Below are 26,121 nucleotides of genomic sequence, written 5' to 3' on the forward strand. Positions count from 1 at the left end.
ATAGACCACGTGTTCGCATCTCATTGGTTAACGTACACAGCCTCCTCCTCTACGCTGTTGCGCTTTATTTACCTTTTACAATATTTATTTTGTCCTGCAAGTGAAAATGTAGTCAGATATTTTTATTTTAAATTAAAAAGTTGATTGGATAAAACAGGTCTTCAATCTCATATTTCATCTAAATTATCTTTCACATAACGTAATAGATAAAATGGGTGGTGGAGAAATATATGCTTCAAGTAGACTATTTTTGACGGTGGCTTCAATCTTACTTAATTTGACTAAACGTCAACATTTGAAATAGATAACGGTTGCTGGAGTAATATATAATTGAAGCAGGTCACTTTAGATATATTGTCTTCAATCTCACTTTAGGAACTTGTTTGTGTTTTTATTTTTGTGTTTGTGTATGGCAAGCCAGCTTAGCATTTAATCTATTAACCGTACTAGTATCTATTTTCATGTTACTAGTACTTATTCGTTAGCTACTAGTGCTTATTCTTTGGGTACTAGTGTCTTAATTTTGTAAAGTTACTAGTACTTATTCATTAGATACTAGTTCTTATTCATTAGATACTAGTACTTATTCATTAGATACTAGTTCTTATTCATTAGATACTAGTACTTATTCATTAGATACTAGTACTTATTCCAATAGTGACTAGTATTTACTTATACTCTTCTTGTTAAGACAAAATAGAACTAATAAGAACTAAATAAGAACTAGTTCTTATTTTTTAGTTACTACTAACTTTTTAGACCAGAGATATCCTGAACTTAATAGATACTAGTACTTTTAAAATTAGCATTTCTGCCCAGTATGCTAATCGTATGTTGAATATTAATGAACCAGCAACATATAGGAGAGAGATTAGACAACAAACAGAAAGGAGATGAATGTACTTTTTTTTGTGGAAACCACATAGAAAAGAAACAATTATTTGTACACAAGCACATAGAAAACCTATTTTGTCCGTTTTGTAAACTCTGTAACTCTGTAATTACGTAAACATAGTAGTCTAATGTGTTTGTTGGTCATCGAGTGACCTCTAGTGGCAGGATGGAGATAAGCCACCAATTTTATTATCTGTGATTTTCCTCTTTTTCCTCCAGTAAAAACAATAAATATCAAATCAGGGCTGTACCTTAATGTTTTTGCATATTAGATTAGATTAGATTAGATTAGATTAGATTCAACTTTATTGTTACTGTGCAGAGTACAAGTACAGAGCCAATGAAATGCAGTTAGCATCTAACCAAAAGTGCAAATAACAAGGTTTATAAATAGATATAAAAATGTGTATATACATTGTTTTATGACATATAGTGCAAGTTATGAGGTAGATGGGAAGAGACTAGCTCAGTGCAAATGACTGTACATACAACTTAGGTTGCAAGGAAATATAAACAGAAGGTGCATTATAAAGAGAGGTATTTAAGTAGCATATGTTTGTATATGGCCAATGACCTTCACGGCATCCGGAGGTAGAAATGTGCAAGGGAATGTGCAAATATCAGAAATGTGCAAAAAAGCAGGAAATAAAAGAACATTGCGAGTGAGGAGTGCAGACAGGTTGTTGAACAGTGCAGTGTTTGTGGTAAATGTCTTTGATGGAGGGTAGCACGACACCAGTGGTGTATTGGGCAGTTTTCACCACCCGCTGGAGGGCTTTCTGGTCCGAAACAGTGCAGTTGCCATACCACACTGCGATGCAGTTTGTGAGTATGCTTTCAACAGTGCAACGGTAAAAGTTCAGCAGGATGTGGGGGGACAGGTGAGCTTCCCTTAATTTCCTAAGGAAGTAAAGGCGCTGTCGTGCCTTTTTGATCAGGGTGGAGGTATTGAGGGTCCAGGAGAGATCCTCAGAGAGATGGACACCAAGGAACTTGAAGCTCGCCACGCGCTCCACTTCGGCCCCATCAATGTAGATGGGAGTGTGTGTGTGGTCCTTCTTAGTCCGCCGGTGGTCTACAATCAGCTCTTTGGTCTTCTGGGTGTTGAGTGCAAGGTTGTTGTTGGCACACCGCATTGCTAGATGCTGGACCTCATCCCTGTAGGCCATCATCGTTGTCGCTGATCAGGCCTACCACTGTGGTGTCATCTGCAAACTTGATTATGGAGTTAGAGCCATATACAGGCATGCAGTCGTGGCTGAAAAGGGAGAAGACGATTGGGCTCAGCACACAGCCCTGTGGTACCCCAGTGTTTAGGGTGAGGACGGAGGAGGTGTGGTTATTGATCCTAACAGACTGTGGTCTGTTGGTGAGAAAGTCCAGGTTCCAGTTACAGTGGTAACACTGGTGCTACAGACACTGAATGTTTTTAACATTAATGTTCTGTACAGGGCACACAAAATCCGAACCTTATGGTTTTCAGACAAACATTTTCTTTATTTGGAAAAAAGGCCAAACATTATTAATAAAAAATAAAAAAACTGGTTTTCTGTATGTGTAGGGCTGCACGATTTGGTCAACAAATTTGTTTTTATATACCAATAAATAAAAACATTAAACAAAATAAGGAATATTACTTTTGTAATAACACTATTTCACTATAATATACAAAACTGAGTATTTAAGTATAAATATAATAATAAATATAGCTGCAAGAAAAGGGAAAAACAATTACACTTCTCTACACTGAAGAAAAACGTAAGGATATGTTTACCTCAAAGTTCTTAATTATTTTAGCTATTTTTACTCGTTATTTTGTGAGCAATAACGAATACTCAATTCATGTAATTTCTTCTCATTCATCCTCTTCGCCAGAGGGCGCCCTCACGCAGAAACTCCACTAGTGAGACTCACTTCCAGGAAATATGGACAAAGAAGACATTCAGCATTCGCTGTTTATGTAGCCTAGTAGCTAGCATGCAGATAGATAATGATGAAGCATAAAGAAAATAAACAATGATTGCGACAATATATGGTTGTATCTGTGTTCTTCAAGCCATCTCGGGTATTTTTATAAGAATAAAGTATGTTTAAACATACGACAGCCTTTATCACTGTATAGAATAATATAAAGTGGCATGATTTCTGCTTCATTCTGTTTAATGAAACCATGTCAGATCACAAAAGGAACTTATTTCAAACGCTCGATGATGTTATGATGTGAATTTGGAGTAAAAACATGTCAATATACTTTTGTTGGACAACAGGTTTGTAATCTTTTCTTTGTGATTTTATGGTAACCAATTAGCAAGGTAGGCTAACATACAAAGCCAGTTAGCCCTACTTAACAATCAAATTAATTCAGCATATTAATGTATTGTATTACCATGTGGACTCTGATTGGACGGTTGAGAGGTACTCATGTTTATTTAATGGCTTGTTTGAATTAAGATATCTCCAAATACATTCTTACTAGTTCTTTATGAGGTTGAAGATATCTCCAAATTAACAGGTACTAGTAGTTATTCTGTTTTAGATATCATCTTTTAATTTCTGACTAGTAAGTATTGCAATAGTGACTAGTATCTATTTAAATATTACTAGTAAGCATTCATTAGATACTAGTACTTATGTTTTAGATACTGGTACTTATTCATTAGATACTCGTACCTATTTAATAGATACTAGTAGTTATTCATTAGGTACTAGTACTTATTTATTAGACACTAGTATCTTTTGTAATTACTACTAGTAACAATTCGTATCTTACTAGTCAGATCTGCTTTTTTACTCGTCTTATGTTATGACTAGTCCAAATGGCTACAGTAGAGTTCAATTTAAAAATTTACTAGTAAAATAAAAATTCTTACTAGTAACATTTTGAATAAGTACTAGTACCTAATGAATAAGTACTAGTGTCTATTTAATTGGTACTAGTATCTAATGAATAAGTACTAGTTCCTAATGAATAAGTACTAGTATTTAATGAATAAGTACTAGTACCTAATGAATAAGTACTAGTATCTAATGAATAAGTACTAGTTCCTAATGAATAAGTACTAGTATCTAATGAATAAGTACTAGTACCTAATGAATAAGTACTAGTGTCTATTTAAATGGTACTAGTATCTAATGAATAAGTACTAGTTCCTAATGAATAAGTACTAGTACCTAATGAATAACTACTAGTACATAAAAATTAAGTACTAGTCACTAGTGGAATACTTACTAGTCAAAACTGAATAGTTGATATCTCAATGACGGATCCCCATAGAAGTCAATGGCAAAAATGTAAAATTTGTTACTAGTAATAATATAATAGTTACTAGTCACTATTGAAATAAGTACTAGTATCCAATGAATAAGTACTAGTATCTAATGAATAAATACTAGTATCTAATAAATAAGTACTAGTATCTAATAAATAAGTACTAGTATTTAATCAACAAGTACTAGTATCTAATGAAAATGTACTAGTATCTAATGAATAAGTACTAGTAACTTTACAAAAGACACTAGTAGCTAAAGAATAAGTACTAGTACCTAATGAATAAGTACTAGTACTTAATGGAAAAGATACTAGTATCTAAAAAATAAGTACTAGTAGCATGAAAATAGATACTAGTACGGCTTATAGATTAAATGCTAAAACGGCTTGCCATAGGCCGTGCAGCGGCGCGCGAGAGCACGAGTAGACGAGAGGGTCCCGCGCACGCGCTGGTGTTGTTTTGACTGAAAATGCCGTCGGTTTCGAAAACGGCGGCGAGCGCTTCTGCTCAAACCGAGAAACCAACCCACTATACGTAAGTAAAGTAAACATTAAACGGAGGAAAATACGAGGACTACTGGATACTCGACTGTCGGATGTGTATTTGTTACGCGTGCTGCTTCCTCTCCCTCTGTGCGTTTTAAAATGGTGCTTTTCCTTTTGTAAATTCTTCTGAATGCACGCGGCTCTCACATATCAGTGAAATCAATAATCTCGTCTGTTCTAAACACTGCATCGTTTGCGCACAAAAGCTTTAGTTGCTCTGCGTGCCTTTTAAAACTTAAGAAAGTGCTCTTCGCTAATTTGCTCAAAGGCTGCTCGTGTAAAAGCCTGAAGACATGTACACAGCAGCAAGACGAGCGTGTCGAGACGCTCGCTAGATGTAGCTAGCAGGCTGATTTGTTAGCTGCATCCGCCTCCTTCCTCGGCCCGTGTTTCTTACTCTACGCTCTTTTCCCGCCGTACGCACCGTTGGTTTGAATGGGACGTACGTCGAAGATTGTACGTAACTGTGTACGCTGATCGCGGAGGACTTGGCGTAAGCTTCTACTGTTGTAGTGGAGAGCCTTGATAAAGAGCTCGCAGTGGATTTCTTAAACAATTAAACACATTCCGTTCCCATTTAGATGTTTATTAACGCATAAAGTGAGCGTTATATGTTTACAGTTGCTGAAAAGGGTGTTTATCACGTAAACTATTTATCTAGGGCTAGTTTTGTTGTGGGATGGTAGCGTGTAAGAAACTACGCAGTGAACAGCAGCTCCAAACTTTGAAGGCAGTTTGATATTACTGCATCTGATTAACGTTATGGCAATACTTATTTGTTCATGCATCTCTCAAATGTAGTTGTTGTTGTTGCGGAGGTGGTTGGTTGTAAAGCTTTTTCCCCTTTTAATTCTAGATATTTGAAGGAGTTCAGGACCGAGCAGTGCCCGCTGTTTTTGCAGCACAAATGCACACAGCATAGACCCTTTACGTGTTTCCACTGGCATTTCCTAAATCAGCGAAGACGGAGACCCATACGAAGAAGAGACGGGACTTTTAATTACAGCCCAGATGTATATTGCACGAAGTATGACGAGACAACAGGAATATGTCCCGATGGAGACGAGTAAGTAACTTTTTTTTCATAGTCATTTGTCATGTTTTCGCGCCAGTGCACGTGTCATGTTTATTTTGCAGAGGCAATGTTTGTGTTGCTTGATACGAAGCTTGTCTTAATTATTATAATGTATATCGCAACACTGAATTATTTTGGAAATGCGTGCGTTTTGGGAATCAGCCATTTTTTAGTAATCATGAGCATGCTGTTGTGTTTTTGACTGATTTTATTGTTCTGTGGAGCACACGCACTCTTCATAAAGTATGCAGTTTAGCAGACTGATGCCTTGTGAATTCACCATAGTGTTTACGTTATGTTAATGTTTTACTCCCCCGTGAGATATATCGCTTTCTCCTGTAATCTTTTGCCATTCACGGTGTTGTGTTTCGCTCGATGTGAATGTGTGTGTGTATATTTCTCGAGTTTCACTTCCACTTTTGCCTGATGACTCGTCTCTCAGTTCCCAGTTTAGCCCTGTGTGTGTAGCAGAAATGTGTATCTTCTGTGTGGAAATGAAGGTCAGAAGGCTCATGGTGGAGAGTCGTGTTTGTTGCCTTCCTTGTGTGTTGCGCTTAGTGAGCCTAAAGACACGCCCCCTTGTTCTCTGCCTTCTGATTGGCTCTCCCTTGCACGTACACTTTTCTGATTGGCTCACTGCTCTTACAATGTTTACGAGCCCTCGCTTCATAAAAACTCGTGTGTTTACAAAGCACGTTATATTCAGAGGATATTCAGACTTTACTCAGTCATGTCTAATCATGTCCCAGTTTAGTCCAGTTGTATATTTGGTTCTCTGCTGATTAGTTTGACAATCAGTCAACACACTGTGCTCAAGATAGACGTTTTAATGCTTTATTGATCCCAATACTTGTATGAATATTAACAAAGGTTGTTTAAATATGTGCTGTTTGTTTATGTTTAAGCACGTGTTAGTTTCTTATTCATTAAATCGTATTTAAACAGCTAGCTTTGCTGGAATTGTGCAACAGTACAGTTCAGAGGCTCTATAAATGGATCGTAATTATTACTGTATTGTCCACGTGACATAACTGTTAGTCAGGTGTCATCTGTGGATTCATTCCAAGTTTTTCCCATAAGATTGTTTTGACGCTCCAACTAGCCTATAAATAGTGGCATGGCAACTTTGTTTTGAATTTGAGAATGCTGTAGTATGATGTCAGATGATATTTCGGATCTCACAGAGAGATTAACATATTATCTTGTTACACATCTTGTCAACATTTTGATTGTATATAGATTATATCTGCAATTTATTTTTAAACATTGTTTTCACTAATGATTGTACAACACTAGTCATTTGTTTTTATTGTTGATTCACAATATATGGGTAGGCTAGATAATGTAGATTATCTGCCAATATGAGGAATTAAAAACAAATAAATAATGGCATTGTTCAATATTTAATTGTGAATGCTTGTTTCAGCGTATTAAATTTTATATCATTTTACACCTATATATAAATAGAGGACCCACAGATATTATATGATTTTTCTCATCTCAATCATATATCCATATATTTCATACCTTACATAACAATGTAATGATGTCTACAACTTTTGCATTATAACATTTATGACATTTAAAAAACAGTATATTTTAGTTAGACAAAATGTATTTATTTAGTTATTTTCTTCACCTACACCTAAACTGAAGGATACTGGATTATTATTATTATTATTGTTTTATTATAATGTAACTCTAAATAGTTTGCCCTGCGTCTTTGCCGAGTGTCCTCGAGGATGTATGTCACATAGTCTCAGTATAGGCACAGATCACACGTTCATTCATCCAGTAGCAGCCGTCCTGCGATGACATCATTGCTGTTGCCATAGTTACTGTTGCTACCTGAACAAGATGCAGTTGCTATATTTGAGAAGATTATTGGGTATGTAGCATTTTCAGTATAAACCTGCTCTCTTCCAAGGAGCTGTTCAGATTGTCACAGCCCCGTTTTCTGTGTGCCTTAAATTCTTTCTTAAAAAACAAACATATATTTCTTCTTATAAATGCCTGTTTCTCTTAATCTCGTATTTGCAGTGTTATCATGTATCAGCATGCATAATCCGTATTGCACTCAGTTATTATTTAGACTCTTGTGCTGTTTACAAGACCAAGCATGCACTAATAATATTTCATAATTTCATAGAGACATTTCTCTCCTTTACGTATGTATGTATACTGCCTGCTAATATATCTTGCAAAATAACTTCCAGCCGCAAAGTATTTCACAAGTGCTTGAATGTTTTAAATTTGTGAAAGCTCAGCATTTGCCATGACATTGATGCTTGTTGCCTTTGATGTTTTTTTTTTATGTCTTTATTTTATTTTACATGCTATGTTTAACAGTATATTTAAGTGGCCAGAACTGTACTAGTATATTTGTTGATGCATTTTTAACATATGTTAAATGTTGATGATCTGTTTTAGAATAAAGAAATCAAAAAGTTTGTTGTCTGCTTGTATACACTGTCACTGAGTCATATTGTGTTAATATTAGTAAGTGCAGCTCTAACTTCCAATACGATTGCTATTTTGTGTCCAACGTCTTTTTTTCTATTTTCTGTGGCTTCGGGCAGTGCAGTAAACAGTCAGTGACACAAGCCTCATGTCTCAGTATTTCGAAATAAAGCGTTCCAAAGAGAGCACTTACTGGGAACGATTTTGTTGTTGTTGTTGTTTTACATTGATTTTTAGTTCTTTGCGTTACTCTCACTTTGTTGTTCACAGAGAAATGCACTGACCTTTACATGTTCGTGAAATATTTAGTCTTTTTTTTTTTTTATTAACACCTCAAAATGTAGTCCTTTCATTGAGCATGTTTACTGATGAGCAACACTGGTGCTTATCTCTTTGCAGTTGCCCTTATTTACACCGGACCACTGGTGACACAGAGCGCAAGTACCATTTACGGTACTACAAGACTGGCACCTGCATCCATGAGACAGATGCTCGTGGGCATTGTGTGAAGAATGGCCTCCACTGCGCCTTCGCTCATGGACCACATGACCTACGGCCACCAGTTTATGACATCAGGTAGTGTTTTTTCCCCCTCTATGTGTCTTTAGCAAAGGGACATAGGGACCTAGCTCTCCCTATACATGTTGAATTAGTGTAATTAATAAAAAATAGTCACATTAACAAACTATTAACTATGAATTTTGCCTCGATAAATTCGTAATTTTCTGCTTATTAATAATTAGTAAGGTAGTTGTTAAGTTTAGGTATTGGCTAGGATTAAGGATATAGAATACTATGCAGAATATGTTCTTTATAAGCACTAATAAAAAGCTAGTATGTTAATAATAGATATGCCAATAAGCAACTAGTTAATTGTGAGAATTATACTAAAGTGTTACCTAAAAAATATATGCAAACAATCATGCCCCTGACCCATGCATTAATGAGGAATATCCATACAGTCAAAGCAAGTCTTCTATCAGTGCAGCTATTATAGGAAACACACTAAATTTTATTTACTGAGAGCAGGCAACCTAAAAAAAAAAAAAAGTACACTACCACTCAAAAGATTGGGGTCAGTATGATTTTTAAGAGATTATTAGTGCTTTTATTTATCACGTATGCATTGAATTTATCAAAAGTTGAAGTAAAGACATTTATAATGTTACAATGCTTAGATTTATAGGAACATTTATAATGTTACTGCTTGAAATATTAAGCAATTTCAACATTGACAATAATCAGAAATGTTTCTTGATCAGTATATCAGAATGATTTCTGAAGGATCATGTGACACTGAAGACTGGAGGAATGATGCTGAAAATGTAGCTTTGCCATCACATAAATTTCCGTTTTAAAATCGGTTACAATAGAAAACAGCTATTTTAAATTGTGATAATATGTCACAATATGACTTTTTACTGGGGTTTTTTGTTGTTGTTTTTTTTTGGTCAAATAAATTCTAGGTGACCTTAAGAGACGACTTGATAAAAAATAAAATAAAATTCTTATCAAGGGGTTACTGAATGGGAGTGTAGTTACAGTTTTTAATCATTTGATGTACATAGTTGAGAGCAAACATTAGTATTTGCATTTCTTTGAGTACAAAGGAAACTTGCACTAAAGGGCATTAGTCGGAAAAGGAAGTTCTTTGGCTTGTAGCACTCAAATTCCTGTTTTTCAACGACGGGGGAAATTCTGCCAGGATTCCCAACCCCCAACTAGCGTAAAAACTGTGAATCCCAAAATAACAGCCATTTGCGCTAGACATTGTTTTATGTCAGTTGCAAAATGCTTTTGTGGCTGCACAAGTTTTCAGTTGATTAGCACATAGGTATTTTACATATGTATTCAGTTCACAAGAGAGCAGTCAGAGTGCTTATTTGAGGGTGCTTAACCTCTTTTGCCGTTATATACCATATTTGTTTTTTTTACTAATGACATCAATAACACCTGCATTGATGAGCAGTCTGCACAACACAGCAGCGAACGTTTTGATTCTGGCCTGGAAATGTGGCTTACCAGAGATTAAATAACAAGAAATATGCCATCTCAGCAGTTGCCTAGCAACGTGTATGTGGAAATAGCTGTTGCATCAAGAGCAGTCTTTTTTTTTTCTTTACATCTACCGTTTGCAGTTGGTGTTGGTCCTGTTGAATGGGTGGGCTGACTTGCATAATTATGTTCACAGAGAGATCCAGGCACAGGAAGCTCTGCAGAACGGCCAGTTGGGATCTGGGGAGGGAATTCCTGACCTGCAGCCAGGTGTGCTGGCCAGCCAGGCCATGATTGAGAAGACTCTGAATGAGGACCCACGCTGGCAAGGTTACACAAACCCTTCCCACACTAATGCAAGACCAGTATACGAGAAATAAAAAGAGGTTGATCAAGACTTCAGTAGTAACGGTTACAAAAATGACAGTCAGGTCATTTATCTTCATTTTCTGTTCCCCTTTTCTTCAGATACCAATTTTGTTTTGGCCAACTATAAAACCGAGCAGTGCACCAAGCCTCCACGTCTATGCAGGCAGGGCTATGCCTGTCCCCACTATCACAACAGCAGAGATAGGAGAAGAAATCCCAGAAAGTTCAAATACAGGTGAGATGGAAACATTTCAGATTGCAAATATTCCCAAATAAAGCAGAAGTTGACACACTGTGACACCTAAAACACATTTGGGAGTGGAAGTTATTTTATGTGGGAATATTTATTATTTTAAGACTTCAGATGCAATAAGCTCGAAGTCTGTCTGAGATTTTATTTTTAATGAGCATTTTATCAGTCTCATTTGTTTAGGTTCACAAATGGCAAAGAAAAGGTCCAATGATATTTTAATAGGAGCCTGATTAGTGCTCTTGTAAAATAAATTTCCCAGACAGACTTTTTGCATCTGAAGTCTTCATTTGTAGATATTTTTGTGCTTATTTGTTATATAGGTTGGTCACATCCACAAATAAAATAAAAAAACGTTTGGTTTTGTTTAGCCGCATGACTATTTTTTTATATAAAACTCAATCCCTGTTGGATGTCTTGGCAGGTCGACGCCCTGCCCGAGTGTAAAGCATGGCGATGAATGGGGCGAACCCTCCAAGTGTGAGAGTGGGGACAGCTGTCAGTACTGCCACTCTCGCACCGAACAACAGTTCCACCCAGAGGTGAGACCGACACACCTTTACAACACTAAACTTGAGTGATTGACTTGTAATTTATTTGATTTACATCATTTTCATCATCTCACCAACTTCTGTCTTTGTTTCAAGATTTACAAATCAACGAAATGCAACGACATGAGGCAAACTGGATACTGTCCAAGGGGTCCATTCTGTGCTTTTGCACATGTGGAAAGTAAGCATGTTTATAATGATTGATTGCAACGTGTTGAAGTTAAATACCTGCAGTGCAGTTCATGTTCATGTATGGCTATAAGAAAACTCAAAATGAAACCCTAATCACGATATGGCAATTTATCAAAACGCAAAGGCTGTGATTTAATTAAATAAATGTGTGCACTGCATGTTTCAGAGTGAACAACAGCACTTGTTCTTTTTGACGCGAACAGCTCATAATCTGGTGTGTTCCGGGTCTGGCGGTGGCTTGATTCACAATAAATGCTGCTCAACACAAACTCATCAGTGCATCTGCTCTTAGTTTGCTTTGCTTGTAACAAGCTTTTGGTAACACAACATGAGCCAAACATCTTAAACTTGTAATGAGAAGCTCTTATAAACTGGATATTATCAACAAAGGAGATTCTCAAAAGAGAAGCTCCTTGTGGTTTTCTGCAAAATAAAACATTGGTGGTTTAACTTTTGAAAATGAAAAAATGAAGATAACCATAAATATTTTAATGGTAATGAAATTTAGCAGTTTTTACAATTGTACTGTAAAATAAATGTATTATTATTATAAATTAGGGATGCACCGATATGAAAATTTTGGCCAATAAAGATAATTCTTTATATTTGATAGCGATAACCGACATATTGGCCGATAAATCTAAATACAAAGTTTTACATAATTTATGAGAGGCTTATCACAAAAAGTCTCACCATTAAAAGCCATGTCCTTAACCATAAATCAAACATATACCCTAAACCTAAGTTTTAAAATTTATTTTACACTACTATGACCAACTTTCTTTATCAAAAAAAAAAAACTTACTAATAATAATAATAATACAAATTGGTTAAATAATGCAAATAAGTCATTAGACGACATATGTTTGAACCAAAATGCATGTGCCATGAATAAATACAACAGCATAGCCTCTGCATGGATAATAATGAAATTATTTTAATTAAACCTTATTATATATAATAAGAATAATAATAATGATAGTTACAAAAGCAAACCTGGAGCTTCTGGAAAAGTCTCCTTAAATCTCAAATCGCAGTTTGATTGCCCTCATCAAATCGTGCAGCCCAAAGTTCATGACTCTAATGACTGTGTGTGTGTGTGTGTGTGTATGTGTGTATGAAGGAATTCCTTCCACAGAGGAGACCATGAGCACGTTGCTCACAGTAATGCAGTCGGGTTCTCAGTCCAAGCTGGGCTCTCTGCAATATCCAGAGTGTCCAGTCAGCGAGTGGAGCGGCAACATGAATTCCATCACCAGCAGCGGCAGTAACAACGGCCAGGCGGGAAACGTATGTTTGCATTCACCTTCTCTCACCTGTCTTTCATCTGTCTTACATCTGTGGTAGAGAAATGTCCTTAGTTTAGGAAGCAGTTGATTGTTCTGTTGTAAGAGCTACGGTTTCTCTCTTCATTTCTGCTGTGTTTCACTTTGACTTTGGTTGGCTTTGCATTCTTTTCTGCTTATTGCAGTCTGTGTTGAAAATTAACTGACATTCAGATCAGGCCTTTACACTCAAATCCTTCTTGATTGACATTAGACCAAAAATGGAGCAAATTTTTTTTCTGTTATTGTGCATCAAATCCTCTCACGTTTGGATCTGCCTAATCAACAAATAAAAATCACCAATTTGGCTCCAACACCAAATTTTTTTTAAGCTGATTTGTGCTTTTCTTCTTCAGGTATCATGCACTAATAGTCCAACTGTAACACCAGGCTCAGGGAGCAACAGTTCTTTGTCCCCAATTGGACCCATCAGCAGGCCAAAATGCTTTACTAATGGTAGCTTTTGTTCAGAGTCCACCACGTCCAGTGTTTTCTCTCCGACGTCTAACTATCCCAACGCTCCGGGTTTTGAACGGGAGGATCAGGTACACATGGTCGTTTTCTGTAGCCCTTACTAAAGGGACCTCCTGCAGGATTGCAGGCATGACACACACTGCAAGCTTTCACTTTGATTTCTTTGCCTTTGGGTCATTTCATTTGTTCTCACCACTTTTCGCTTGTGTTTTTTTAGTGGTTTGTTGCCAGATGAAAGCTACAATACTCAGTTGTTGTTGAAAAGCTTCACTTCAGTCTTTGAGATTGAGGGTGTGGCAACATTGTCTGCTTTGAAATGCATTACACGTGAACTTTTTATTTATCATTCATGTGCTAAGTTCTGAAATAGTTTTAATGTTGTAGTGATCGGAGAACAACACTCAGAGGCCACATGACCACGTACGTTGTGGTCATCATAAAATATCAAAAGGAAGCACGCTATAATGTTATATTGTCACAAACAACTTTAAAGAGCGTCATACTTTTTTTCCCCCTTTCTGAGCAGGTAGAAATTCCCAGTATAATAACAGCCCTGGTTGCCTTAACTACATCAGGTCACATGATAGGATGCATTATCTGATTTCAGGCAAAGAACCAGAAGAGCCTGTCTGGGGAAAATAATCAAAAGTTAATGGACCAAGACAAACAGGTAAAGCAACTTAATCCTCATATTCACACATTTTACAACCTTACAAATAAGGATTGTATAAGATATAAAGTGATTGGGGCATTGCATCATGTTACATTCCATGTTTTCATCCTCATTTCCAAGAAATCATACGTTACTTTTTTTTTTTTTTTAAACATAGTGCCATAAAATATGTATGTTTTGCAGATGGTTTTTTTGAAGTAACATTGTTCAAAATAGTATTGTTATTGTAAACTAAAACATTTTTTCATCCATTGAAATGTTAAAATAAAATAGAAATATTAGATGAAAAACTTTTAAAGAAGATTTAAAGAACGTTTTAAAGAAATATTGCCTTGACATAAGTAAAGTAAATGAGTCTAAGTACTGTATTCTGGAAAACAAGTCACAATAAGGCGCACTGGGTCAAAACAGCATTCTTGAGATAAAAAAAAATACAGATAAGTTGTACAAGTTTTTATTTTATAATTATAATTTATTACATTCCGAAATGTGAAATGCCAGTAAATAAAACTAAACATTTACAAATATTATACATGCTATAAACATGCATTTTATTTACCCTCAGTCTACAACACATCCTTCCAATGGGACTGTATTCAGAACAGAACAGAACAGAACAGGAATGAAAAATATAAGTATAAAGCAACAATGCAGTATAGTGGCATTCATTATGCATAAATGCATTATAAACAACATGTTTTATACACATCAAGCCTGAAAAAAAAATATTTGAAGCTAAATTTTAACTACTGGCGTGTGGGAAATGCGCTATGCTAACAAAGTTGGGCTCAAGTACCTCTCTCGTTTGGCACAAATCCAAATGTGTGCACTTTTTGCATATTTTGTGTTCTTGACATTAATTGCATTATATTAGCCTCTTTGGAATATAACTTCTATTCTGGAAAATAGGGTACTAACATTACTAAAACTGAAATGAAAATAAAATGACAAAAGCACATAACAAAATTACTAAAACTTTAATATTAAAATGAAAATTAAAAGCTAACTAAAAATATTAAAAAGTACTATAATAGTTTATTTAAATGATACTAAAATAACTGGTCTTAAAAACACATTCAAATTCATTAAATTATTATTATTTTTATTTCTGATTTTAAATTCTTTGATATTTTTGGGCGGTGTAGAGGCAGAAGTGTCGACAGTTGTTAATACAACTGTCCTGAAATCATAATCAAGAAAACAGTCTTATGTTATTAATTACTTCAGCAGTAAAAAATAAATAAATAACAAAACTGCTGCACAATGCTCACTTGTTAATAATTGAAAAACGTTTTTCATTTATACCTAAAGTTTTTCAAAAGCAACATAAATATGAACAGTTAATTTCTAATATGTAGTGACTTGAGTTTTAAACTAGATTTTTAAAAGTTTCCTCTTCTTTATTGTGGACCTTATTATTTGACATTGACTCATGTCCCATTGCTTCCTTTCACAGGCTCATGGCAATGTGTTCTCAGTAGTGAACCCACTCGCATCCAGCATAACATCAAGCATCACGTCCAGCTTGGCCTCCAGTATTGGATCTGACAGTTCTTCACCCACAACTTTATCAAACATGAATGCAAAAGCCACGCCTTTCTATCCAGGCAGCAATACTGTGGAGTCAGTAATAGGTAAGTCCTGCAGTACTTTCATCTTAGAGCCGTCCAGCCGAACGCTACATCCAAGGGTAAAAGCACATGAGCCAGACTCAGCCCAGATAAGGCAGTGCAGTTAAATGCAGAGCGTTTAGTGAAGTGGAAGCTGTATTTGTGGCAATGCATTAGCCATAAGTCAGTGAGTCCACTAAAACTCACCAGCAGCAGCAGCAGTGACTCAGCAGCACCCAGCTAAATGGATGGTAAGTGCTTTTGCCTTCACGACTGCCTTTACGCTAATTTAACTTAAATATATGACTATTGCCCAAAAGCAGCTTGTGATGTATGGTTATTATAGACTGTGAGTGGATATGAATTGCATGCTGCAGTATGAATAACTGAATTATCAAGCCTTTTAATCACTGCAAGTTTTTCTATTGATGTTTAACAAAACATCAAGTCAGAAAGAGCTTTATTACTAAGTATGTTTACACACACACTAGGAAACTGAATTGACGACAGGAGCTTCCAGTGCAGAAGAAAGTACAGACATAGTGCAGACATACAAAGGAATAACACAGTAGAGATGGACTATAACACTAATATAAGAAAAACAGAAAATTTAAAAATGCACTGAATACAGAAGTAGAAGTATAGAAAAAAACTGTATTGTTTGAATGAATGAATTAAGAGCTTTTTGTAATATTGTCTCTTTAAGTAGCTTGTGTTTTATATCCACTTTGCAAAGATACTTAATTGCGCGTGACTTTTCTCGCTCTTAGGATCTGCACTTGACCTGAATTTTAGTGACATCAATGTTGCCTCCCTTGACAAAGAGCTAGAGGACCAAGACAACAATGGCCTTGGTTTAACAAGTAAGACTTAATTGTTGTAGCTGTTGATTTCGGAGTGTGTTGTCTTGTACAAGGTATACAATGCACTGCAGTTAATGTTCAAACTGTTTCTTCCCGTAGGTCAGAGGTTATTAGGAGGCTCTGCTCCTGTCAATATTCCTGGCTCTCTGGCTCGGTCTTCCTCTCTGCATTCCTCATCGTCTCTCTCTGCCTCCCCTCTCAGCTCTCTGTCTCAATCTCTGTCCCAGTCTCTCCTCACGGGAATGGCCTCCCAGCAGAGCCAGCCACAGGCACCACCTGTTAAAACAGAGCACGGCCTTCTAGGAACACCCACGTCTACGCAGAACTCCTTAGGTGGGAATTATTTTCCCAAACTTCATATCCCGACCGCAGTCTTGTGAATATTTCAGATGATGTAATGATATTTTTTCTTAGGTCTGAATGGCGGAGCAGGGGGAATATGGGACTTTATGAGTGGCAGCTTCTCTCCAAGCCCATCTCCAGTGTTCAGTAGCCTTACTTCCAGCACGGTCGGCTCCAGCAGTGCAGACATCGGCCGGCTCCTCCGAGAACTGGATGAAGCCAAGCGCAAGATAAAGCAATGGGAGGAGGCCTGGCACCAAGTCAAGCAGGTCAGATGTGCTCGCTTGCTTTTTATGGGCCTTACGAGATGAGTGATGCTTAGAAGCCATTTAGTTTGTCCTGTAGGTCATCTCTGGGAGATTCATGCTGAGTTTTCTTGTAGAAGACAGGCTGACACTGCTTTACTTTGCTTATTGAAACTGTTATCTTGCAGTGACACTTCAAGCTATAGAGCGCTGTGGTGATGTATTTTTGTAGGAATCACCCTAGTTCCCTCAACAAAAAGCCGAATAGGATTTTTCCATTGACTGTTGGATTATCGTGGAAATTAAGATTTGTGGCCAGCCGAAGTTTATGATTCTAACACATTCTTCATCATGATAATCTTCACAAATGAACACAACTTCTACAAATTTTGGAGCCTAAATACAATCGCCAGAAGTAAAAGGCTAAACGTTGACTTTGAATGAACTACACTACAGTTGCATGACTTCAACATTACTACCACTTTGCCAAGTTTCTGAGTCGTTTTCTCTGAAAGTTTGAGTTAGACTAGGTTGCAAGTGTGTGATTATAAACGCAATGAGGCTGTGAAAGTGCACTAGTGAGTAGATGAGTTTACTTATTTGGTGTGATGACATTTAATGTCCCAGATAACCTCTGTTGTCCCATTTAGCCACCTGTTAGCAACTTCATTTTTAAAGGATTACCCCAGAATAAAAAATTGCTGAAAATGTACTCACCCCTATGTCATCCAAGATGTTTGTGTCTTTCTTTCTTTATTAGAGAAATTTCTTAATTTAAAAGAAATTTAAGGTTTTTGCGAAAAACATTTCAGGATTTTTCTCCATATAGTGGACTTGGGATCAACAATTATATACTTTTTAACCACAATGCTCGTCTTGCACTAGCTCTTCTCACAGACGAAGAACTTAACCGCGTGTGACCTTTCCAACGTGATTATGTAATGCGTGAAGCTGTGGAAGCAGAGCTAGTGCAAGATGAACTAGGGATGGGCATTTTTGGCAATTTCTTATTTCAATCATCGATAGGTTTCAAAAACGATTAATCGAGTACGCGGGAGGCGGGGCATGGCCATAATGGAGATTATGAAAATATCTGAAGACTGTTATGAAAATGAATGTTAAATATAAAAAATATGACTTGAAAATCTATCTATGAAAACATGAACAACATCATTAGAACATTGTTAGATTGATTATGATGCAGCAATGTTATTAAAAAATAATAATTTAAAAACGAATAGCCGCATTAGGTGAAGCTGACTTTATGCCAATAAACTGAAACCCGTTCTATGACACTTCATATGATATTAATCAGATAACCTGGATACATAACATAGATGTAACATTGCAACTTGTATCTGCACAAATGGATGCATGTGCCAGTGAACTTTAAGTTACGCGCGAGACAGAGAGAGCTCCCGCCGTGATGCGCTTTCAACAGCGGCGCTGAAACACGGGTAAGGACGGAATTTACTATAGATTTCATTAAGTTCTCATAATGCTTATGGCAGATTTGTGCTATATTTTCATCTACATTATCAAGTGATTCCTAAAATCGCCTGCGTGTTTTCGAACCCATACGAAGTACGAAAACAATTTTAATGTAAGTATGCCTACTGCTGAACAAATATGACAAAAAAAAAATCACTGCTGCGTTATTATAGGATCAGTATTTTTTAAAAAGGCACATCTAAAAGCAATACGACCGTCTCAAATAACTGTTAATTTCGGCCACTGCATTTGAGCATGAAACTAAACACTGGTCATATGCAGCGCATTCAGCATGTTAATAAATGTTAATATCCCAACACATCCTATATTAGATTAATCAGATATGTATGTAGCTAACCCAGACATCACTGTGACTTCAAAGTCAAGCTTCTCTCTCTTCTCACGTCTATACTTTGAATCGCATGCTGTTGCAAGCTAAACAACCAGAGCTCAGGGTGCCGCCCAAAGTGCTGCTATAACCGATCAAAAAAAAAATTAATTTCCACGATCATCGTTTTCATGATCGATCATCGCTGTCACGGCTGAGTACTCGAGTACTCGATCGCTGTTGCACATACCTAAGATGAACATTTGTGGTTAAAAAGTATATACATGTTTATTTTCTTTTTTAGAAAATGACAAGATGGTTTCGCTAGATAAGACCCTTAAAGGGGTCATATGATTACATATGAACATTATTTTGTGTATTTGGTGTAATGCAATTGTGTTTATGTTGTTTAAGGTTCAAAAACACATTTTCCACATGCTGTATTGTTGCTCCTCTATGCCCCGCCTTTCTGAAACGTGTCGATTTTTACAAAGCTCATTGTTCTGAGCAGCAAGGCCTGCTCTGATTGGCCAGCTATCCAGTACATTGTAATTGGCCGAATACCTCAAGTGTGTGACTGAAATGTTATGCCCCTTACCATGTTATGATGCCGTGTCCCGGCGCAACAAGACTAAAACAATTAAACTCACTATAAACGAGGCATTTGTTGCATTCACTGAGGACATAATTACTGATTATAATGACTCATATGGTCTTTTTGTGCGTTCATACATAACACCATGTCTGCATTTGAAACTTTCGCTTTCACAACGAGAAACAGCGTCTCCACGACATGGCACCGGCGGCAACAACAATACTACAGCGAGAATAAAAGTTACGCCTTCTTTCATTGCGTATACGTTTGGGCGGTGTTATGCAAATCTTCCCACACAGTCACACCGTGTCCTAACTACACGCGGCGCGAGAGGATTCCAGCTAAATGCAGTTTGGCTGTCCACACCATCTGTTGTTGGTTTCAGTATGGCTATAAGGTCACACAATATGATATATAAACTCAGATTAGACACGTTTAACTTTGAATAAAGCACAAAATCATCTGAGATTATCACTCCAAAGACAAAGGAAAACATGAAATCGCATCATATGACCCGATTAAGCCTTAAACACACTGCACAATTTTCGGCTGTCCCAGACGAAAGATTGGCATTGTGGCGATTTCTGTGTTCGTGGCTCCTAATCGGTGGTCCTGTGTCGTACAGTGAGAGAGGTTCAAAGACGGCCATGTCACGGTCTTGAGACCAAAGATAGCCTACGATACAGCATGATCATTGCACAATGTGTTTGCTGGTACGATTCACGTTTACTGACCAACCAATAAATATGCGTCATGAAATCAACGCGACGTGGCACTAAAATATAAAACTGCTTACCTCAAGCTCTTATCCCTTCCTCTTTCGCTGCTTCCACTTTTTTCAGCACATAAATACAACTGCTGTGTGATTTTTATCATGCTCTTTGTGTTTAGCACTAGCGCATACTGATGACGTTTTATTCCTCTATAGTAACGTGCGTCGTATTGTACGAGTCCTGGTACAATCTACACACGTCATAGTCAAGTTAGATCCATGTCGCACAGTGTGACATGCAATGATCTTATAGGATTGCTAAAATCGTGGGGTGTGTTTAGGGCTTTATTTCTCGGCTGGGATAGTGTAAAGCCCTTTTAAGCTGCATTGAAAATGCAATTTGGACCTTCAACCCATTTGCTCCCATTGAAGTCCAATATATGGAGAAAAATCCTGTGTTTTCCTCAAAAACCTTAATTTCTTTCTGACTGAAGAAAGAAAGATATGTACATCTTGGATGACATGGAGGTGAGTAAATAATCAGGAAATTTTAATTCAGGAGTGAACTAATCCTTTAAAGACAAGCAAAAGCTTAAAAAATCATAAAGGGGTATTAGTGATGCATTTTATTTTGTGCAACAAAACATGAAAATATTGCGCATTTAACCACACACCTTATTTTAGGCATTTAATTAAAAAAAATAAAAAAATCGACTTTAGGACGATGAAAAATGCTAACTCATTTCCAGGTTTTGGCCTACAAACTAAGATACGTCATCCCTGCAGCACTCTATTGTTCTTTAGTTTTGAAACCTGAAAAAAATGGCCAGAAGGTGTCAGTTTAGTTATTATTATCAGTTGGAACATCTTATTAAAACGCATCTCTCACAGGCCTGCGAAGCATGGCAGAAAGACGCTCACGAAGCGAAGGAGCAAGCTAAATCGGCAGAGGCGGAGCGGCAGCTGGCAGAGCAGAAGCGGGAGGACACTGAGCGCAAGCTGAAGGAAATGCAGGGAGACTTTGACGTTTTGTGTCGCTCACCCAACACGCCCCTCCTGCGCAGCTACGGCGAGCTGGACCAGCTCCCCCTGCCAAAGCTCCGCTCCATCCAGAGCCAGCTGCGCTCTGACCTAGACCTCATTGACGGGGTAAGAAGGACCAGGTCCCAACACACATATGTCACCATGTCCAATTTACACACACTCTAAGTAGACCGTCGCACTCTTCTCGTCAAGTAAGGGGAAGAGTAGGCAACGAGGTTTAACATCCACACAAGTCAGTCAGTCATGCATGACGCACTGCATTGAATCTGTCAAAGTGTGACTGATGTTAACTCTTCTTTTTCTCAACACAGGTAATATATCAGCTTCAGTCAAAGAAATGTATAGTTTGCCAAAAGCATGATCGTTCCATTGTCCTGCAGCCTTGCCAACATTATGTACTTTGTCAGAACTGTGCGTCTAGTAAAACGGAATGTCCTTACTGTAAGACGAAAATATTGAAGTGGTGATGTACAGCTATCCAAGGTACTATTTAATGATTTAGCCCTTTGAAGAACTACTAATACACATTATTATAATTATTATTATGCTTACAGTTTCTAAATAGCATTTTTTTGTGTTTCAGTATTTCATATAGTGATTCAATTAATTAGTTTTATTAGAATCTACTAAGTGGTGTTTGACCGATACAAATCAAGTACTTAAATGCAATACCTGTTTTGTACAAGCTAGATTATCCATTTTCATAAAGCATTAAAAACTTTTCCCTTGGTTATTGCTTTTGGCATTTACAGTCGGTTGGCCCTGATTTGACTGTTAGCAACAAAATCATCGGCCCGATGCCATTATTGCTACTAGCTGTGTGAAGAAGAGGATTTGTTTCTTGTTAAAAGCACTTTGTTGACTTGGAAATTTGTCTGAGGGTTTTAGTTTTTTTCTTTTAGAAAATTTGCTTTAAGCTGCTTTGTAGCTTTTTGTTGTTGTTGTTGTTATTTTCTTAGATTTATATTTTTTCCCAAATATGCTAAAGTATGAAGCTTTTGTGTGTACTGTGAAAAACATAATAGAATATTTCATTTTTCTTACTGTTAAATCATGGTATAGTGTATATATATCCTGTTAGTTTTCATGTAAAATAGTACTAAATAGTAGTTATTACTTTCATTGTTACTTAAATTTTTCAATCAAATAAGTGCAAACTTTGAATGCATTTTAGGCATAACCAGCAGCTGTAATATCAGTAAGGCACATACTGTATGCTAAGGCATTTAGTAAATGGATTTCTCCGTCTTATAGTGACTATTTAGATGTACATTATGTAGTTGTTAGATGAGCACATGTGTTCTGAATTCTTCAGCGACACAGTATTTTTTGTTTGTTTTGTTCTGTTTTTTGGACTTTAGCCTTTCAGATATGTTAGAACATATATCTGATTCCTGGCCACTCCCTCTTAAGTGCCTTGCCTTAAAAACATTTGAAGCATCTGTGAAGAGTTTAGGATTGTAGTAGAAAACCCACAGCTTCTACAAAGTATGTATTTTTTCAGTAGTACCGTATTATCGGAGCATTTAGCGGCCCAATTCAGTACTAAAGTATTTCCGAGAGACTTCACCCTGGTCGGTGCCAGAGCTCTGAGGTTCAGCTGAAGAATCGATCCTTTTCCTTCATTAACGATGGTGCTTTTTGGGTGCAGCTTCATTATCCTTAGAAATGTTGAATCATCCTTAATTTAAATGTGTAGGGATATTCAAATCAGGAAATGTGTGTTTCTTTGATTGCAAAAACTAAACTGGCTTAGTACATTTCTGTTTATTGAAATGTGTAGAATTGTAGTGCTCTGTAGTGTTTACAGACAGAAATCATTGGTGTTTTTCGTATCCAAATTTGACAGTGTAATGTGCTTAGGTAATCTAATTGAAATGACCTGCTACTGTGTTATCTGAAACTTTTTTTTTTTCTTCTTGTTCCTTTCATATTTACAGCAATGAGTTTGTGTGGTAAATTGTCAGGTACACAAAGGGATACGAAATTGGGATAAACAGTTTACTTCAAAAGGGATGGTTAATGAGGATCTGTCCAGACCCTTGTTTTTTTCTTTCAGCTTCACGAGGCGAAGACTGTGTGTGTGTGTGTGTGTATATATATGATTTCTCTCTGCTTTCTTTCTTGCGTTCGTATCTTAATCCACAAGGTCTGTATGTAGCTGATGTTCTTGACTGATTCGTCACTGCATGTGTCAGTGTGTAACTTTTTTGTTAACCAGCTGAAGCTCTAAATCACACTGCCAAATGTGTTTGTGTTGAGCAGACGTATCCAGTTGTTGGTCAGGCATCACAGTTGAGTATTCGCAAATATTTTTACGCAATGCTTCAAACGCATTGACTTTGTGCTTATCTTTTCCGATTAGCAAAGACGTGATCTTTTCTGTATGATGGGTGACAGGTTGAAATGGATCAAAGCAGCTCAGGATATTGTGACGTTTCCAGCACTCAAGTGTTCAAGACTTTGTTGAGGGATTGGTTCCATTGTTTGGTTATTGGACCATAACGTAGGGTTTTGTTGAACTATGAAATGTGGTTGAAATGTTTGAGATTTCACACAACATTTATTTCTCAAATGAAGAGTGCGGTCAAATCAAATGTGGACTTAACTCAAATGAATCAAAGTGGTATTGTAGTTTATACTTGTTTCAAAGTTCACCTGAAGTGGTGTACAATTACTATGTCAGTTTTTCAATGTTTAATTTGACAGGACAACTATGCCAACTGCTTTTGCTGACAATATTAATGGACTGAATGCCCATTTTTGTAGTTTCTACCAAAGACCTATACTATTCGTTGTTCTCTCTTCGATTTTATATCTGCATTTTCATTTTAACATTCTGAGGAAATAGTTAGGAATATGACCAAATCTAGTACCTTATTTACATAATATGTGCATTCAAAAAAAATCCTAAGGAATCACAATTCTTTATGAACTGAATATAAAGATTGTGGGTTTTTTATTTAATTTTTTTCTTCAATTTCTCAGTGGAAACGATAACATAGTATTGAATTGGCTGTAATCTACAGTGAAGGAATGTCATGGTAATGAATGAATATTTGTGTTAATATTCCTAAGTGGCCATATGGATTAGTGCTTATTTGAAGTATATATTATTTCTTTTTATACTACTAGTACTTATTCGTAAAATTCTGAAATCAGTTTTGAAACATTAGTTGTTGTGCACTACTTGTATGCTGTCAGGAATTTAAAAGAGTACTTGGCCCGTAAGGTGCTTTCTTTAGTTTCCATTTGACTGGTGTTTGTTTTTCTGTCTGTTTAGTTGGAATCTGTAGAATTTAGATATGAAATAAGAAATCTTCAAATAGTTTTTTTTTTTTTTTTTTTTTTTTTTTTTTTCTCTGAACCTTGAAGTCTATTATTGTATTGTCAAATGTTGTCTACCATGGCTGTGTAGAGCATATTTGATTGTGATGTAAAATGGGTCCCTTGTTCATGCTAGTTGAAATGGCTGAGACAGACAGTGGGTTACATTTATGAAAACTGTTCAAGTATCTACATTTCCTAGCCTTAAACCGCACTTTTTGGCCTAGTTACAATTGCCTGTAATAGTAATAAATAAGAAAAAAAAATTACAAAAGAATAAAAAACATGGGCCTGCACTTAAATATCTGATTTACAATCAGTCATTCTGCTTGATAATATTGTTGTCTTGTAAGGATCAAGTCTCTTTGGAATAAATTTGTGCCTTTGATAACAACACATTGAAAGTATTTCTGATTGAACAAATGGATAATTCCAGTTTAGGAAATGAGCCGAATTTTAGTGCCTTGAGATATTTTAATATGTATTTCTCAATGCACGAGAGGCCCGTCACACACTTTTTACAGACCAGTGTATTAAAATAATTAAAACAAACTACTCTGCCATGTCTTTGACCATTTCAGTTTGAGTAATAAGTGATTATTATTCTGTTAAAGAACCATTTATTGGTGTTTAAAAGCATGATGATGCATGTACACAGTGTCTGCTGTCAGAGTAACAGTTAAGGTGTTTTGCAATTGTATTTTTTACCCAAGGGTGTGTTAAAAGTAGCAGCTCATCTGAACCGTTCATGAAGTTTGACAGAATTAAAGTGGACTTGTTAGAAAACATTTTGAGTTTGGGCATCCAACTGAATTTCTTTGTTAATGGTTTGCTTAACAGTTATTTTCTGTACAAAATGGCAGGTAGTAATATTACACACAAAAAGCCCCCCTGTCTGCATCAGCCATTTTAATACCAACTGTAATCTTAAAAAAAAGGACCATTTAATGTTGATGTAAGACCAGGCATCTGTAATTAAAGAAGCACCAAGGACTATTTTGTTTAGCAATGTGTAAATTAATGTATTGGAAATTTTACCATAATGCTCTGCAGTGGAAATAATCATTTCTTTCTTTTTGCATTCTTGTGGACTTTTCTTTTATTCATTTGTTTGTTTTTCTAATTTTGTTCTCTATCAGTAGTGTGATTTATTGAACCTAAGGATTTATGCAATCTTGTATATACATATAACATATACAACTGGTTAAATTTAGCAAGCTAGCCAGGGGGAAAATACCTATTACGGTTGTACACTTTTGTAAGAGGCTAAAATAGTAATAAACCAAAACAAAAACAGACAAAAAAAAACAAAAAACAGAATTTTTGGAACCACTGTTCCCTATAATTAATGTTACGGTTAATCGAACATTAAATCGCTGATTATTGAATGTACCATTCAAATTAGATATAAATTGGGTCACTGGAATAACATAGAGAACAATTAATTCAGGGCTGTCCAAACTCGGTCCTGGAGGGCCTCTCTGCAGGACAC

General features: G+C 36.4%; 1 protein-coding gene across 2 annotated transcripts; it reads left to right on the forward strand.

Moving 5' to 3' along the window:
• Positions 1 to 4,561: 4,561 nt before the first annotated feature.
• Positions 4,562 to 24,876, forward strand: LOC306868953 (putative E3 ubiquitin-protein ligase UNKL). 2 transcript variants are annotated; one of them, XM_079415441.1, is made up of 16 exons: positions 4,562 to 4,697; positions 5,565 to 5,774; positions 8,643 to 8,819; positions 10,435 to 10,568; positions 10,707 to 10,842; positions 11,282 to 11,399; positions 11,505 to 11,589; positions 12,724 to 12,890; positions 13,282 to 13,470; positions 14,007 to 14,069; positions 15,529 to 15,706; positions 16,453 to 16,545; positions 16,645 to 16,878; positions 16,960 to 17,156; positions 21,150 to 21,407; positions 21,614 to 24,876. In XM_079415441.1, the coding sequence occupies exons 1-16, from the start codon at positions 4,633 to 4,635 to the stop codon at positions 21,767 to 21,769; spliced, it is 2,460 nt and encodes an 819-aa protein (XP_079271567.1). In that variant the 5' UTR covers positions 4,562 to 4,632; the 3' UTR covers positions 21,770 to 24,876. The 2 variants fall into 2 exon arrangements, with proteins under 2 accessions (XP_079271567.1, XP_079271568.1); XM_079415442.1 differs by lacking the exon at positions 13,282 to 13,470.
• Positions 24,877 to 26,121: the final 1,245 nt, after the last annotated feature.

The sequence above is a fragment of the Barbus barbus genome (assembly GCF_936440315.1).
Source record: "Barbus barbus genome assembly, chromosome: 4".
Lineage (NCBI taxonomy): Eukaryota > Metazoa > Chordata > Actinopteri > Cypriniformes > Cyprinidae > Barbus > Barbus barbus.

Coding starts and splice junctions, on each gene's coding strand:
- LOC306868953 (XM_079415441.1), top strand. CDS start 4,633: ATGCCGTCGGTTTCGAAAACGGCGGCGAGCGCTTCTGCTCAAACCGAG. Junction 11,400..11,504: donor AACAACAGTTCCACCCAGAG/GTGAGACCGACA, acceptor CTTTGTTTCAAG/ATTTACAAATCAACGAAATG. Junction 21,408..21,613: donor ACCTAGACCTCATTGACGGG/GTAAGAAGGACC, acceptor TTCTCAACACAG/GTAATATATCAGCTTCAGTC.